Source organism: Martes martes (assembly GCF_963455335.1).
Source record: "Martes martes genome assembly, chromosome: 11".
In the NCBI taxonomy this organism is placed as follows: domain Eukaryota; kingdom Metazoa; phylum Chordata; class Mammalia; order Carnivora; family Mustelidae; genus Martes; species Martes martes.
This window is the reverse complement of record NC_137899.1, coordinates 61,527,782-61,542,743: the sequence shown is the minus strand read 5'-3', so window position 1 is coordinate 61,542,743 and position 14,962 is coordinate 61,527,782. Positions and strand designations below refer to the sequence as shown.

General features: G+C 42.0%; 1 protein-coding gene across 1 annotated transcript in view; it reads left to right on the top strand.

Annotated features, from left to right (window-relative positions):
* The window catches only part of CPVL (carboxypeptidase vitellogenic like), a 133,253-nt gene that overhangs the window by 55,647 nt on the left and 62,644 nt on the right, over positions 1 to 14,962 (top strand). The window contains exon 7 of the mRNA XM_080818862.1: positions 4,234 to 4,300. Coding sequence (XP_080674988.1) covers positions 4,234 to 4,300 — 67 coding nt within the window. The remainder of the gene's footprint in view (positions 1 to 4,233; positions 4,301 to 14,962) is intronic.

The window sequence follows — 14,962 nt, the reverse complement described above, 5'->3', positions numbered from 1 at the left end:
CTATTTTTAGTACTTTTTTTTTTTTTTAAGTAAGTGACTGGTCTCAGTGGGTCACATTCTTCCAAGTCTGTAAATTATTACTAGAGATCAAGTCCTGAATTCTTTCAGATCACCACCATAGTGAGCAAACCCAACGAATCCCTAAAGTGAAAGTGAATCTCATAGGAGTCAGGGTTTTTTGAACTCTGACAAAAGTTTTCTGTTTTATTTTTCTTTCTCCCTAAGGCAGATGGCTGGGGGATGAGGAAAGGGGACCTTGCCCTTTCTTCCGGAGATAGTTCTCTCTCTCTTCCCTACTGACCCAGAAAACAATATGGTGGCTGTTTTCTACACTTTCGTTTGTCCTATGTCTTCTTATTTTAACACTTCCACTCAGTTTCCAGGGGAAGGGCTAGGACCCCACACTTTTGCTTCCAGGTGCAGTGGGTCTGGGAGCAGATGAGCCAGATTTCCACATGGGCTCCTCCTCCTGTCCCCCTAGCTCAGGTACCTCCTGTTGCCTTAGAGAGACATGATCTTGATGACTGTCCTTAACGAGTTTACTCAAGCACCCTGAGCCGTGACCGTGTGCTCTCATTTTACAGATAGGAAACCTACTTCTCCCCGCTTCCCCCCTCCAGTTCCTCCCCGCCCCCTCAGACCCTCTTTAGGTTTAAATCTAAACAAGCTCAGTTGTTTAACTAGCAAACACCCAGAGGGCGGAGGTTCTGTAGGGAAGAAATGCATCAGTCCGCTCCAAGCCAGAGCAGGCAACGCTGCCCTTCCTTTTCTGTCTCTCCTTCCCCACCCCCAGAGATGGTCCCAACTTCCCGTTGACCCTCCGTGTGGATATTTACTGCTGACATGTGGTACATCTCTTCTTGCATGACATGTAAAGAGAACCTATTTCAAAGCATCCATTGTTTATAGCCATTTCAGTTCTTTTTGCTTCGGGCCCTTAGAACTGGAAAATAGCTAATCAAGGGCAGTGCAGAAAACTGATTTCAGCTGTTTCCTTTGTAGTTTACACTATTTGTTTCCCTTTGTGACTACATTCTTCTCTCTAGCTCTCCAGATGGGTGTTTGGAATAAGAAGGTCGCTTTGAAACCTATAAACGGGTCACTACAGGGTTAAAGAGAGGACCTTCTTTTTCTCCCTTTGAAAACCATCTTTCTTTTTTTTTTTTTTTTCCTCCCCCCTGAAAATTCCATTCCTTTTGACTATTAATAGTCCAAGACTGTAAGGAGTAGATTCCTACTAAAGAGGCATTTGACATTCACACTAAGGCTGCTTTTCTTTGTGTTTGGAAGTAAAACTTATTTTTATTTTTTACTAACAACATGCTTAAATATTCAATTGTTTTGGTATTTGGAACATGCTGTTGGGCCACAATGCCCCTCTGGTTCAGGTAAAAAAAAAAAAAAAAAGAATAAATGTACTAAAGAATACTGAATTTAGTAACTGATTTGGAGTGTACTATCTGGGGCCATTCTCCTTCTGTTTATTGATTGCCTGTTTATTGTTTATTGTTTATTGATTGTTTATTGATTTGTTTATATTTTTTGTTTATTGATTGCCTGCTCTGTGCGAGACGCTGTTCCTGGTGCCGGTGACAGCGTGGTCAGCCAGCCCCGTCGTCCTCGTTCTGGTACTTACCATTGAGTGGCATGCCTGAAATTAGTTTCTTAGCAGTGGGTGGAAATGATAGTATCGTTCAGTTCCACCTATTGGTTTGTATAGGAAGTAATATCAGTTGCTAAACAAAGCTTCCTAAAAATGACTATGACTATGAGAACACTGTGTGAGTGGCACGAGCAGAGCAGATCAGGGCCCAGCCATACTAGGTATGGAATGAATGGGAGGATGGCCACCCGTAGGCCGCCACAGAACAAAACAGCCACACTTCTTGTCACTGTGCATATTTCAGTTGAATTGTTAGTGTCTAAAGCTACCCCTTGCTTAGCTTTTGTTGTTGTGGAACTTTTGTTTAGGTTGTCTTAACCTCAGTTCTTTTGAACATCTTGTATTTATTGTGCCTCTGACTCCATTAGAGCCCACCGGATTCTCTAGTGCATTATCATTTCCATCTATTTTCTGTGCCCCGAACCCACCAACTTCCCTTCTTACAAAATTTATCTGAGGAAGAATTTCTTCCTAGTCATCATCCTTTGCAAGCTCAGTTTCTTCCTGTTGTCCTTTAATGTAACTTTTTGCCACCAGGTGGCCTTTGACTAACATTCAACTTATTAGACAAGGCCCTTGGCACAATGCTAGCAAGGTCAGCAAATACAATCATCTGGCAGAGGCCTGCTTCCTGGGACATCTAGCTCTTGTGCCTGAAAAAATGAGTGGCGTGCACACACACATACACACGTGCACATACACGTACATTATGTATTACAGATTTGAGCAGCTCTCCTTCCAAAATTTGAAACTTTATATAGGCATTATTCTAGATTTTATTTTTAAGCAAACCCTCACCATGGAATAAGGATTACACACAGTGGAGTAAAACACAGTTAAACAAGCAAATGGCACATGTAAATCCAACTTACTAAATTTACTTTTTTTCATTCTTCACTCCCATTTAAGAAAGGCCTACCAAGGGCTTCCTAGGATTAGCCAAATGTTTGTTCTGATGTTCTTGTGAAATTAAAACTTTAACTTCCCCAAGGGAGGGCCTTGCCTTGGTAACGTCAGCTAGAAAATCCTGGCATTTTCGAGCTAGAAGCAACCGAGAGGTTAGCTCCTTGAACTAAGATTGCCAGATGAAATGTAGAATGCCCTGCTAAATATTCAATTCAGATAAATAATGAATAATGTTTTTACTCTAAGTGTGTGCCATGCGATATTTGCATCATAGTTACACTAAAGCATTATTTGTTGTGGATCTGAAATTCAAGTTTAATTGGACGTCCTGTATTTTTATTTGCTAAGGCTGGCAACCTTGACAACTTTAACAGATTCTCCAAGGAAACAAGCTTTAAGCTAAAGCAAAGGCTTAATTGAGATTTACTATATTAAATTGTCTATTGCCATTCCAACTAGCAGGAAGAGAGAGAAGTAGTTTTTAGCCTGAAGGCTGGCGAGGGAAGGGTGAAAAATAAACTCCTATTTTTATCTCCACGCTAAAGCCAGCGTATTGCCAGCACAAACATGGAAGCTATATAGTACAGCTTCCCAGATTTAGTTGCTACAAAGACTTTAGTTACTATAAATAATAAATAGAGAAACACACCACAGCTCTACAGTGGTTTTTAATGGTGGATGTTTATGGAGCCTTTGAAAATTAAGTACAGCCAGGATCACGGGGACTATAATGACCCAGTTTTGCCTCCCTGTAACCCTTGAACTCTCTCCTCCTCCTGGTTTTGGGGCCTTCTTCCCTTTCATCTTTGCTGGATAGCTCATGGAGTTTAGTCCCTCAGCAGGAAGCTGGAACAAAGGCGCTGCCTAGCTTCTCAGACAATGTGATCTGGGTCAACACACTCACAGAGCATCCAAGTTTCACAGGTTTTGTTTCCTTTTTGACAGATTTTGGTCAAGTAGAAAGTCATTCACGAATCTACCCTTTTCTTGCTTGTTATGAAATCGTTTCTTGAGTGTTTAAATCTGTTTCAGTATAACTCATTGAAGTGGTAATTGGCGTTCTTTAGGAAGTGTGGTTTTTTTTTTTTTGAGCATAGATGCCATTGTAGTGTTACTTCCAAATCTGGCCATTTGGTGGTTTTCTTGTAGACTATGGCCATTTTATAGCTTTTTTGTTCTTGGGTTATTAAAATGCTGAAATTTGGGGAACCACATTAGAAATGCTCAGGGTTCCCCCATAGGAAGAGGTTGGTAAGCCAGTAAGGTTCTCATTAGTTCGCCACAAACCCGGGTCAACAGGGTCATAAGGTTTGTGGAACTTCCTCCAAGAATTGTTATAATAATAGATGAAAGCCCATATCACTTTGCTCAGGGGTCCCCTCAACTGCTAGATGGTCCAGGTTGGTAACCCAGAGATTTGGAAACCTGCCCAGGGTGTTGACTCACTTTTATGGGTAAAGTAAGCTCACAGTTATTTCCTAACCATCCACAGTGTGGAATGTCACATACATGACACTTTGAATACAGTGCCTACTGGACCTCACAGCCTAATAGCATCTTACTTCAGATGAGAAACCTGTTGTCAAAGGGTTAGATCTGGTAGCATAGCATTAAGCTCTTCTGATGGCATGTGATTTTTTTTTTTTATTGTTGTTCTTTTGCAGTGCATTAGTTCAATTTTTCCTGTTGTTTCCTGAGTATAAAGACAATGACTTTTATGCCACTGGGGAGGTAAGTGGAAGTCATGTTTTCCTGTGTGCTTCCAACATCATCAGGACTGAAATACGTCATGACATTGTGATTCATGCATTCTGTCTGTAAATACACACACATACACATATTAATATTAATTCATACCATATTTAAAAATTTCTGTTTAGTCCCAAAATGTTTTCCATAACATAATTTTTATTATAAATCCAGGATTCCCTAAAGTTTTGTATATCACAGTGGGTTGTTAGGTGTCAGTCCCCTGCCTTTTACTAAAGATTTTATTTGTTTGAGAAAGAGAGAGAGAGAGAGCACAGGATGGGGAGTGGAGGGGGCACAGAGGGAGAAGCAGGCTCCCCGCTGAGCAGGAAACCTGACGTGGACTCACTCCCAGGATCCTGGGATCATGACCTGAGCCAAACGCTGATGCTTAACCGACTGAGCCACCCAGATGCCCCTGTTTCCTGCCTTTTTTGTTGTAGTTGTCATTCAGGATGATGATTTTGAAGAGCCTAGGCCAGGTACCCTGTAGAATATACCATTTTCTGGGTTTGATCCTTTACTCAGTGCTTAGATTCAGTGAGAAGATTTTGGCAAGAGCATTACATCGATGATGTTGTGTCCTGTTCTATCACATCAGAAGGCACATAAAATCTGTTTGTCTCATCATTGGCAATGATAAACTTGATTACTTGGTCCAGTGATAAACTTGGTCACTTACCTCTGCACTGGAAAGGTACCCTTTTCCTTTTGAAATTAATAAATAATGTGAGACCATATGCCAATCTGCCCCCCACCATATCTGTCACCCAGTAGTTTTAGCATTCATTGATGACTCCTGTCAGAATCAATTCTTCCACTGGGGGTTATAAAATGATGACTTGGGGGAATCTATCATTCTATAGATATCATCTGGTATTCTTCTATAGAGAAGATCTTTCCCTCCTCTTCTGTATTATTTACTTTTAAAAATCTCAGTGTGGACACTTGGTTGGTTATTTCTGTTTGATGTGTTAAAATTTTTTGCCATTATTATGATTTCTGATTTTTGTATGTCCCATATTTGGTCAGAGGGAACCCCTTCAGGCTGGCTCTTGTCTTTTTTGACAGGGCCCAGTTAGTCTTTCAGCATTTCCTTGATTTTTGGCACAAATTGATGCTCTAGAATTGTCTTCTACTTTCCCTGCCCTTGCCCTGAAATCAGTCATTTCTTCAAGGAACCCTGGCTCCTTTTAATGGGGGATGGTATTTAAAAACCAAGATCTAAGCCCTAAGTGTGCCCATTGCTATTGGGATGCCATTTCTTTTCGACTTTTTCTGTAGGCAGAATTGGGGAACAGTATCATATGGTTTCACTTATTGGTGGAGCATAACAAATAATATAGAGGACAAGGGTAGATGGAGAGGAGAAGAGAGTTGAGGGAAATTGGAAGGGGAGGTGAACCATGAGAGACTATGGACTCTGAAAAACAGCCTGAGGGTTTTGAAGGGGCGGGGTGGGAGGGTGGGGGAACCAGGTGGTGGGTATTAGGGAGGGCACAGATTGCATGGAGCACTGGGTGTGGTGAAAAAACAATGAATACTGTTACGCTGAAAATAAATAAAAAATTGGAAAAAAAAAAAAAGAATGACATCATACTGATACCCATAATTCTAATTCAACATCACAAGTTTCTTTTTCCTTTCCCCATTCTGTGTTTGTGTACCCCTTCTCCCACATTTTGGACCATGTTTCCCAACAGCATCACTGTATTTACCTCTTGGCTGAATCCTACAATACATGCACAGTGATTTTTGATTACTACATCAGAACCACTACCAACAAGGAAACCTCCAAGTTCCTTTCAATATGTTTTGCTATAATTACTTTTATCTTCAGACTGCATTTCTCTATAGGTTTAAAAGTACCATGTTTAAAAGTTACAAGAATTAATTCCATTTTTCCCCCTAGGATGATTACATTATAATTTAATATACAGTTAGGTTCACTTGCATAGGTTGGCTTCAGTTTTAGGGTTTGCTTGTTTTTTCATCTATTTAAATGTAAGCTTATTTTCAGAATGTATAACCACTGTTTTGAGGACACAGGATCCCTAGGTACTAGGTATATACAATCGTGAACAGAACAAAGCGATTTCCTGCCTTCGTATATTGTAGAGGTGAAGACAGTGATAAGTGGGGAAATAAAAATGTACTATACATCAGGCATTGATAAGGGACATGAAAAAAGATAAAGCAGGTGAGAGGGTTATAGAGTGTGGAGGTGCTATTGTGGATAAGATTGTCAGAGAAAGGTTCTCTGATATGGAGACAATTGGGTAGAGCCCATGCAGCATGTAGTAGAGCTATAGCTACAATTATCTTGGAGAAGAGCCGTCTTGGAAAGAGGGATAGCAAACGCAAAGACTCTGAATTGGGGACAGACTTGGGGTGCTCATGGAAAAGCATGGAGCCACTGCTGAAGGATATGAGATAAGGAGAGGCAGGCAGATCATGTAGGCCCATGATGGACTATGGACTTTATTCTAGGTGTAATGGGAACTCGTTGAAGGGTGCTGTGTTCACTGAAATAGTAGTTAGGATCCAGTTCAATTCAACACATGTGTTTTGAGTGACTACCCTATCTGAGGCATTGGGCAAGTATTAGAAATTCAGTGATGAATAAATATTAACTCTACCTTAAATCTGAAAGCCTGGCCAGAAATATAATACTGAATGAAAAGTACAATCAGAGAAGTAGCTATAAAGACAAATAGCCCTAGGAGAGTGCACATAGCTACCTCTCAATGTGGGATCCTCAGGAAAGGCCAAACAGAAGAGGGGTGACCATTAAACTGGATTTTGAATTAGGAGGAAGGATGTGTTGGTCAAGGCTGTTTTGCTTAAAAGCGACATAAACCCTGTTCAGAATGGCTTGAGTAAAACAGGAGATCAGTTGATTCACGGCTGAGTCTGGGTGCTCAAACATTGTCACCAGGAATTTGTCTCATTCTTTCTGATCTGTTCACTTGGCTTTGCACGTCACTGGTTTCATTCTAAGCTACGTTTTTTCTACCGGCGCCCTTGCCCCTTCACCCTACCCCAGAGCTCCAAGTATAGCCTATCAGCTCAACTTTTTTCCCCCCATATAGTCCACCCATAATCCTGAATCTCGTGTGATCCATTTGAATCCCATGCCTGTTCTAGAACTAGTAAGGGATCAATGGCATGGACAAATAGGTTGGTAATAATGGTGCCTGAGGCCCACCCCGATGCTCTGGGAGGGGGTAGATCACAAGGGGACCGCACCTTCTGAATCACAAGGCCTGGGAGAGGGAGATGAGTAAAGATGAGGGAAGATGCTGGTGATGACACCAGAGGAAGGACTGGAAGGGTACTAGGCAAGCTCAAAGCACAGACGTTTTCCGTAAGGGAGTCAAGGGGAAAAAATAATCTCAGTTTTTCCTAGGGAATGGCAAGGTAATGGAACTAGGAATTTCCTTCTCGTCCACTTGCTTTCTCTTCTTTCTATTTGGAAGGACATTCTGACAGTTTGGCATATCACTCTTACGTCTTTTTTAAGCCAGTTATTTGGTCAGGATCATTTAGGACCTCTACCAGTAATTCCCTGCTATTCCTTGACTTTCAGCCCATTTCAGAGGCAGGTTGGGTAAGGGGGCGGGAAGCAACAATCCCATCATTTTGGAAACAACCCTGGAAAATGCCCAGTCTCCACCTCCAGTAGAAGAGTGATCTGCTTACTATGTAATTCCTGCCTCGCAAATAATGTGGTAATGTTGTTAACCGTGATGTTGGGCTTTCAGCAAAGCTGCCAAATTCTGGATGAAAAATGTGTCTATTTCATGTCTGCCTGGTGGTTTCATGCCTGTAATTTCCAAACGTGTGTGGAAAAGGACAGTTCTCTTTTTACATTCTTTGCTGCCGGGATGAATACTTTTAAAAAAAACCTATGCCTTCCAAGTGATGAAGGAAGATGTGAACGAGGGCAGGCGGGACATAGGATAGAGATGCTGTTGCCAGGCAGCAGCATCTTCATACGAACTATACACGATACATTAAATATGGGGCCATCTCTTGTTCTAGAAGGAAGAGCACTAAATAATAATGCCCTGCTGGATTGTTTTATTAGAACAATGCTATGTTTTTCCAGCCCAGTTTGTCCCATCCAGTCTTTTGTTTTAAGGCCAGGAGGCAGAATGGAAAAATGGAAGGACCTCTGGGTTAATGATCAGGAGACCTGAGATTCATTGCTGGCTTTGCGTCTCTGGATAATCCCAAGCAAGTTCCTTAACCTCTCTTGGCCTCTGCTTTTCATCTTACAGTCAGAGGGCTTGGATTTTAGATTAGATCACTTACAGGGATATTTTACTTTCCTAGATGTTCAAGCGTAGTTACCTAGAGGTATTTGTAAAGCATCTGTACACAATTGCAATTTTAATGTAATACTTCCCATCCTCTCTACCAAAAAAAAAAAAAAAAAAGATTATGAGAGATTTTTCCAGAAAGGGAAATCCTTTCTCTTTGTAACTATTAATTTCTGCACACTCTTATGGAGGCTGACCAAATAACAGCACTGAAGTAGTAGAATCGTCCTTGAAAAATAAATGGTAAACTCAGAGATGGTTTTCTGCTTTTCGATGCAAATGTACGGGACCTAAATATCCTTCCCATTTGCACACTACGAATGAGGGTTAGCGCGATGCTTGAAAGGTCTGGAGCAGCTCTTCAGCTTCCTGACTTTGGTGCAAGGGAGTCTGGAAGTAATAACAATACCTACTGCATAGGACTGTTTTGAGCATCTAATTAGATAATCCTCCTCAAATATTTAATGGAGTGATGGCTGTGGTGAGTACCCAACACATGATGACTATTACTACCATTCATGGTGAAAAGCTGCATTAATACATTTCGGCTCCAAAGCATATGGCCTAATGCACATGGACAGGGGCTGAGATATTTTAAAAGTTCTGCCCACTTGTTGATGTGGCTTTGTTTCTCCTGTTATTTTTGAAATGATTCCTATTAATTTTTTAATTTTTTAAAAATTTTATTTATTTATTTGAGAGAGAGAGAGAACATGAGATAGAGAGCATGAGCAGGGGGAGGGGCAGAGGGAGAGGAAGAAGCAGACTTCCTGCCGCCCAGGGAGCCCACACCCGGGGCTTGATCCCAGGGCTCCCGGGGCCTGACCTGAGCAGAAGGCCAATACTTAACCAACTGAGCCATCCAGACATCCCTGAAATCATCTTTAAAAGAAATAGCTTTCTCTGTCTAAGAAATGATAATGGAGCTTAGAAGTTGATATTTAAAGTTCCGGATAGTAGCAAAACGTGTGGGGACTGACCCAGGCTCCTCGCCACTGCTGCGTGAACCACAGTGAGCCCACAACCAGGCATACTGTGGGATTCGCAGGCAGCGCGATGCCGAAGGAAGAACCGCCTGTCTCCTTCCCTTCTCTCCATTTCTGCCCAGAACACCAACTGGAATTAATTTTCTCTAAAGAGAGACAAATGTGTCTGTAAATCACCCTCCTCCAGGCATGAAAAAAATGTACTTCAAAAAGAAGAAACAAGCTGCATTTAATTCACATAATTAACTTTCTTTATAAGTGTTATCCTTTCCGAGCCAGTAACTATTAGTGAGATTGCCCTTGTTCTCGAGGTGCAGACACACTTCAGAATCCTCTCAAGTGTACATGGGCCCAGCTAGAAGTTACACTAAAACAGCCCTCACTGGGAGGCAGGGAGGTGGTGGGGAGAAGGGGCACTGCCCATTGTTCTCCGAGCACGTGGCTCTGTGTCCACTCCCAGGAAGGATTCTGTGTCTATGGGTGGCTCTGGCAGTAGCCGTATGGAGAGCTCGTTCAAAATGGCGGAACACATGGTTAACACTGGGCCTCTCTTCTCGGTCAGCAGGAGGGGGCTACCCTCCTCAGCAGCAGTTTTGCAACCATGGTTAACTTAAGGACTGAATAAAGGCAAAACCTTGAAGCTAGTTAAAAATTAGTGAGCTTAATAGGATACTTTATCTTCATCTGCATGTGTGAAGTCCTGCTGGGATCACAGAGTCTGACAACCTTTATTGAAATCATCATGGTCCACTGGGTCCAGGTTGCAGGCTCCCAGTAGGTGAGGGCCATGCTTGTGTCATTTGTTTCATACGATACGGTATTTATTGATATAGAGCAGCTTTGTGCACGGCTGTTGCTAGATAAAACAAAAATATTGGTGATATTTCTCTCTAGCCTCTTTTCATCTCTCTTCTCTCTCTGTGCTGTGTCCCGTGCCCTGGACTGTCCCTTCTACTCCCTTATTACACACACACACACACACACACCCCGCCCCCGACTCTCAGCCTTCCTTTCTTTCCTTGGCTTTCTGGTGCTCAGGTCCTGTTTCTCTAGGCTTGCTCTGTCTCCATCATGATTGTTCTATTTCTCTCCCCCTTTCTGACTTATCAGCACACTGTCCATTAGAAAGGATCTGCTACGTTAAACTCACTCCCAACATGCTTGTATTTGAATAGAGAACAGAGCCCAAGCCATAAAAAGATAGTTGTAATAGGGGCATTTCCAGCACTGATGTACAAGCAGGAGAGAGGAGAACTCCTCTGCAGGCCTACACCATTATCCTTTTAGTCCTGGCTTGAATTTGGTAGCCAGAAGGGGCCTTTAAGAATCTATAGTTCCCTTGTTCTGTTTGTAGCTCTTATCTGAAAATACTGAAAGTGGACTGTATGGCAGGCATGATGCTAGCCATGCCATGGCTACCTTCTGAAGCTTGCCCTGTTATTATTATCCCCATGATACAGCTGCGATGACTTAGGTCGGCCTTACCAAGGTCATTCGGCCAGGACTGAGACTGAAGCAGCTGGATTCCAGAGCCCAAAGACTACAGAGAAGAGACTGGCTAAGCAGGCTAAGACCTGCTTCTGTAGGTGCTATCTAGAGCCGGGGTGCTCTGTCCTAGAAACCTCTGTCTCCAAGACCTGCCTCTTCCCGGAGAGCAGGTGCACTATCTGTAGAAGGGAGTCAACATCCCTTCCATATTTCATGCAGAATCCCTGAGAGTTAGCAACCTTATACAAACAAGAGAAGTTCCCTGTCTTTTTGGACGTTGCTATCTTTCTAGTGAAGACTGAGTTTTAAACATAAAGATTAAGCTTTGATCATAAAGTTTTATGGAGTAAATAGAAGTTTCGAGTGACATAAAGGCTTGAAGCCCATGGAATGTTATTTCTTAAAGCTTGAAACTTGCTGAATTTTATTAGATGACATTCAAGCTGCTTTAATTCTTGAGCTCATGACAAATGTCTATTTTCAGTTATGTTCATCTGACCTGCCCGTGTTTCCTTTTAGACTTGAAAATGAATTTGTGACTTAGAACGAGGAGTTTGTATCTTTTGAACACCTTCCCCCTGTTTCCCCTCCCCCCAGCCTCTGCTTCTGGTAACCACAAGTCTGATCTCTTTTTGTTTGCTTTTTGTGTGTGTTTTTTAGATTCCACATGTAAGTAAGATAATACACTATTTGTCTTTCTCTGACTTATTTCTCTTAGTGTAATGCCTTCAAGGTCCATCCGTGTTGTCACAAATGGTAGAATATCCTCAGTTTTAATGGCTGGATAATATTCCGTTGTATGTATATACCACAACTTCTTTACTCTCGTATCCATCAGTGGACACTTAGGTTGTTTCCACGTCTTGGCTGTTGTAAATAACACTGCTATAAAAATGGGAGGAGGGCAGCTATCTTTTCAAGACAGTGTTTTCGTTTCCTTTGGATATATTTCCAGATAGAAGAACTGCTGGACCATATGTTAGTCCTATTTTTAAGTTTTTGAGGCTCCTCTATACTGTTTCCCATACTGGCTGTATTAGACTTTTTTTAAAGCATCTTTTCAATACAAAATAATATATCATTTGGAAGCCAGCGTGTGCCTTTGCATAAATATGTGACTAATAGATACACATCAAAATGTTTTCTTATGTCTTTTCCTAGAGATTCTGCATTTCTTTTAAGCTCATTTTCAAGAAAAAATAGATGTTTAGATAAAGTCATACTCTCGTTAGAAGTCGTGTCTTTTTTTTTTTTTAATTGCAGCGGTGTGGACTAGAAATTAGATGACACACAGTCTAGAAATGTCTAGGAAATTGTAGAGATTACCACAGTGCTGAAGTTCCAGCTTTCCCCCATCATTAATTCTCTGAGCTGGCCATTTTAAGGATACACCTCTTCACTCAGAAAAAAATAATGGTGCCCACTGAAGTAAGAGTCCACCCTGAGACTAGATGAAGGCAGGGTCACTCTGAGTCCTGTTCTCTTGACCGCTGCGTCATCTATCACTTTTAGGCTTTTCACCAGTTTTTGTGGTTTTTCAATGTGGATCTAAAACTCTCTTCGGAGCATATCCCGTTATTCTCTTCTGATCGCCCCCATGAGTGGGGATGGCCCAACCAACCCTGTGTGGTTGGGGAGCGTGAGAGGACAGGGCACGGCTATGACTCTCTCCAGAAGGGCAGCCCACCTTGTTTCCTTCAGGGGACCTGAAGGAGTCCCTACCAGCCCCAAAGTGAATTCTCCAGAGATATTCATTCCAGCTGGAGTGGCTGCAGGTGGGAGGACACAGCAGAGCAAAGGGCGCAGAATAACCCCAGACCGTCCGCAACATGCCATTCCTGAGGTTGCCCACTCCGCCCGCCTCTTCCTCTTCCAGGCAGAGCTTGGGAACTAGGGCCTGTGGGTAGGGACACTCTGTGTCCAGGTTCCGGTGTGTCTCATTTCAGAGGCCATTGCTCCTTATCCCCAAGAGAGGTTCTGCGTGTTTTACCATACGAGCGTATACTTAGAAAAGCAAGGCAGAGAATGAATATCACTGCATCTCTTTTTTTTTTTTTAACTAAACTTTAGTAAGAAATGCAGCTGAGAAATGTAGAGTAGTTTAAACAATAGTAACAGCTAACATATGTGAAATTTCTGCAAAAAGACATTGTTTCCATTAGAGTCTTATTCTCCGACACGATTTTTTTTCTTCTAGGGGAGCTGATTGAAACTTGATTTTAGATATGAAAGCTTTTGTCCTCCTTTAAAAGTAACTGGGTGGCAGGGGTGCAGTAAGTCGGCTGTGAATGTTGCGGAAACATGTAAGAAGGGAGAGCTTCAGACGGAATACACAATTACAAGTTTCTTTAAGTCCAAGTTCATTGTGCTTTTACACATCTGGATAATTAACCAAGCATTACATTCTCTCTAGACTATTTTTACAAGTACAATATGCTCCTAACGTGATTTCCATTAGGCTGTTCCAAACATCATTTAAGAACTCAGAAAGATCGCAGACGGAGATTCGAAACCACTGTTCAGCTGTGATGTGGAGACCTTTTTCTCTCGTGGGGGAAATAAAAGACCGAGAGCTGAATTCCGAGATCCGTGTGATGTAAGAGGAAAAATGGAGGTTTATTGCTTCTGTAAGCCCGAGCAAAGGCAGGCATATACAAACACACCCTAGTATCTCTGGGCCTTCTCGTCAGAGGTGAGCTCAAAATACGGTCACTGTGGGGAAAACAAGGCATGCAACAACGGGGCTGGAAATTGCAGCTGAAAGCTCCTTAAATACTAGAAAGAAGTAACAAGGGCAGATGAAAATCCTGATGTGTCAATCGCTAACCTAGTTTGAATTACTGTGTTAGATAAGTACGTTTGTCTGGCTGAGTTCCTCATTTGAGGGTCACTGCTGAATTCTAAAATAATATGTGTTCAGATCGTTTCTGGCCACAGTTTTCCTCTTTCCTTTTATAAGCGCTTTGATGCTGTTCCGAGCTTTTAGGAGGCCAGGGTCTGATCCGATGGTAGAAGGTTAGTGCTAATTCATAGACTTCAGGAGTTTTCGTTGGCCAGCTGCTGCCCACATTGATGAGCACCAGCAAGAGATCAGAGAGACCACAGGGCTGAGAGTTGTGGTGGCTGCTACTCTTGTCGTTGTTATAGACAGAACTCAGAACAAAAGAAGCAAGAGTTCATAAAATTACAGGATTACAATTGTAAGTCCTAAGGGGCCGTATTAGTTCATTTCTGATCCATCAGCCAGCCACACCTCAGTTCTGCCCCCAGAACAGAGGTTTCGATTCTATTTAAAATATCTCCAGAAAAGAGAAAACTGGGCAAATAGAACACTTGATTTATTGTCTGGTTGTCTTTTAAAGTGCTCGTGGTGGTCAGAGAATCATTAAATTGAGAAATAAATGATCCAGGAAGAATAAACTAGTCTGATCTTGGAAAAAAAAAAAAAAGTCTCAACAAGGAGAGCAAAAATAATTGAAATTTCATTATCATGTTTCAGTGTCTGTTTTCCATAAAATAATCCTATAATTGTCTACTGTGTGACAGCCTGAGCCACTCAACCAACGGAATGATTAATGGAAACAGCAGTGAAGGATTTGTCACACTGACACAGGGCAAGGAAGTGTGTGATAGTCATTAGAAAGCAAAAATGAGATAAACATCATCGTTAGGTTAGCAGATGTGGACTGAGCATTGAGGAATCTGTTTTGGACACGGTTATAGAACTACCCATCTCACCGTCTGGTTTTCTTTAAATGGTCAGCTTAGCAAGCATGGTAGCGGATGGACCCGGGGCTGAGCCCCAGCTTGAGAGACCACAGACTCATAGCCTCCAGGACCGTTGA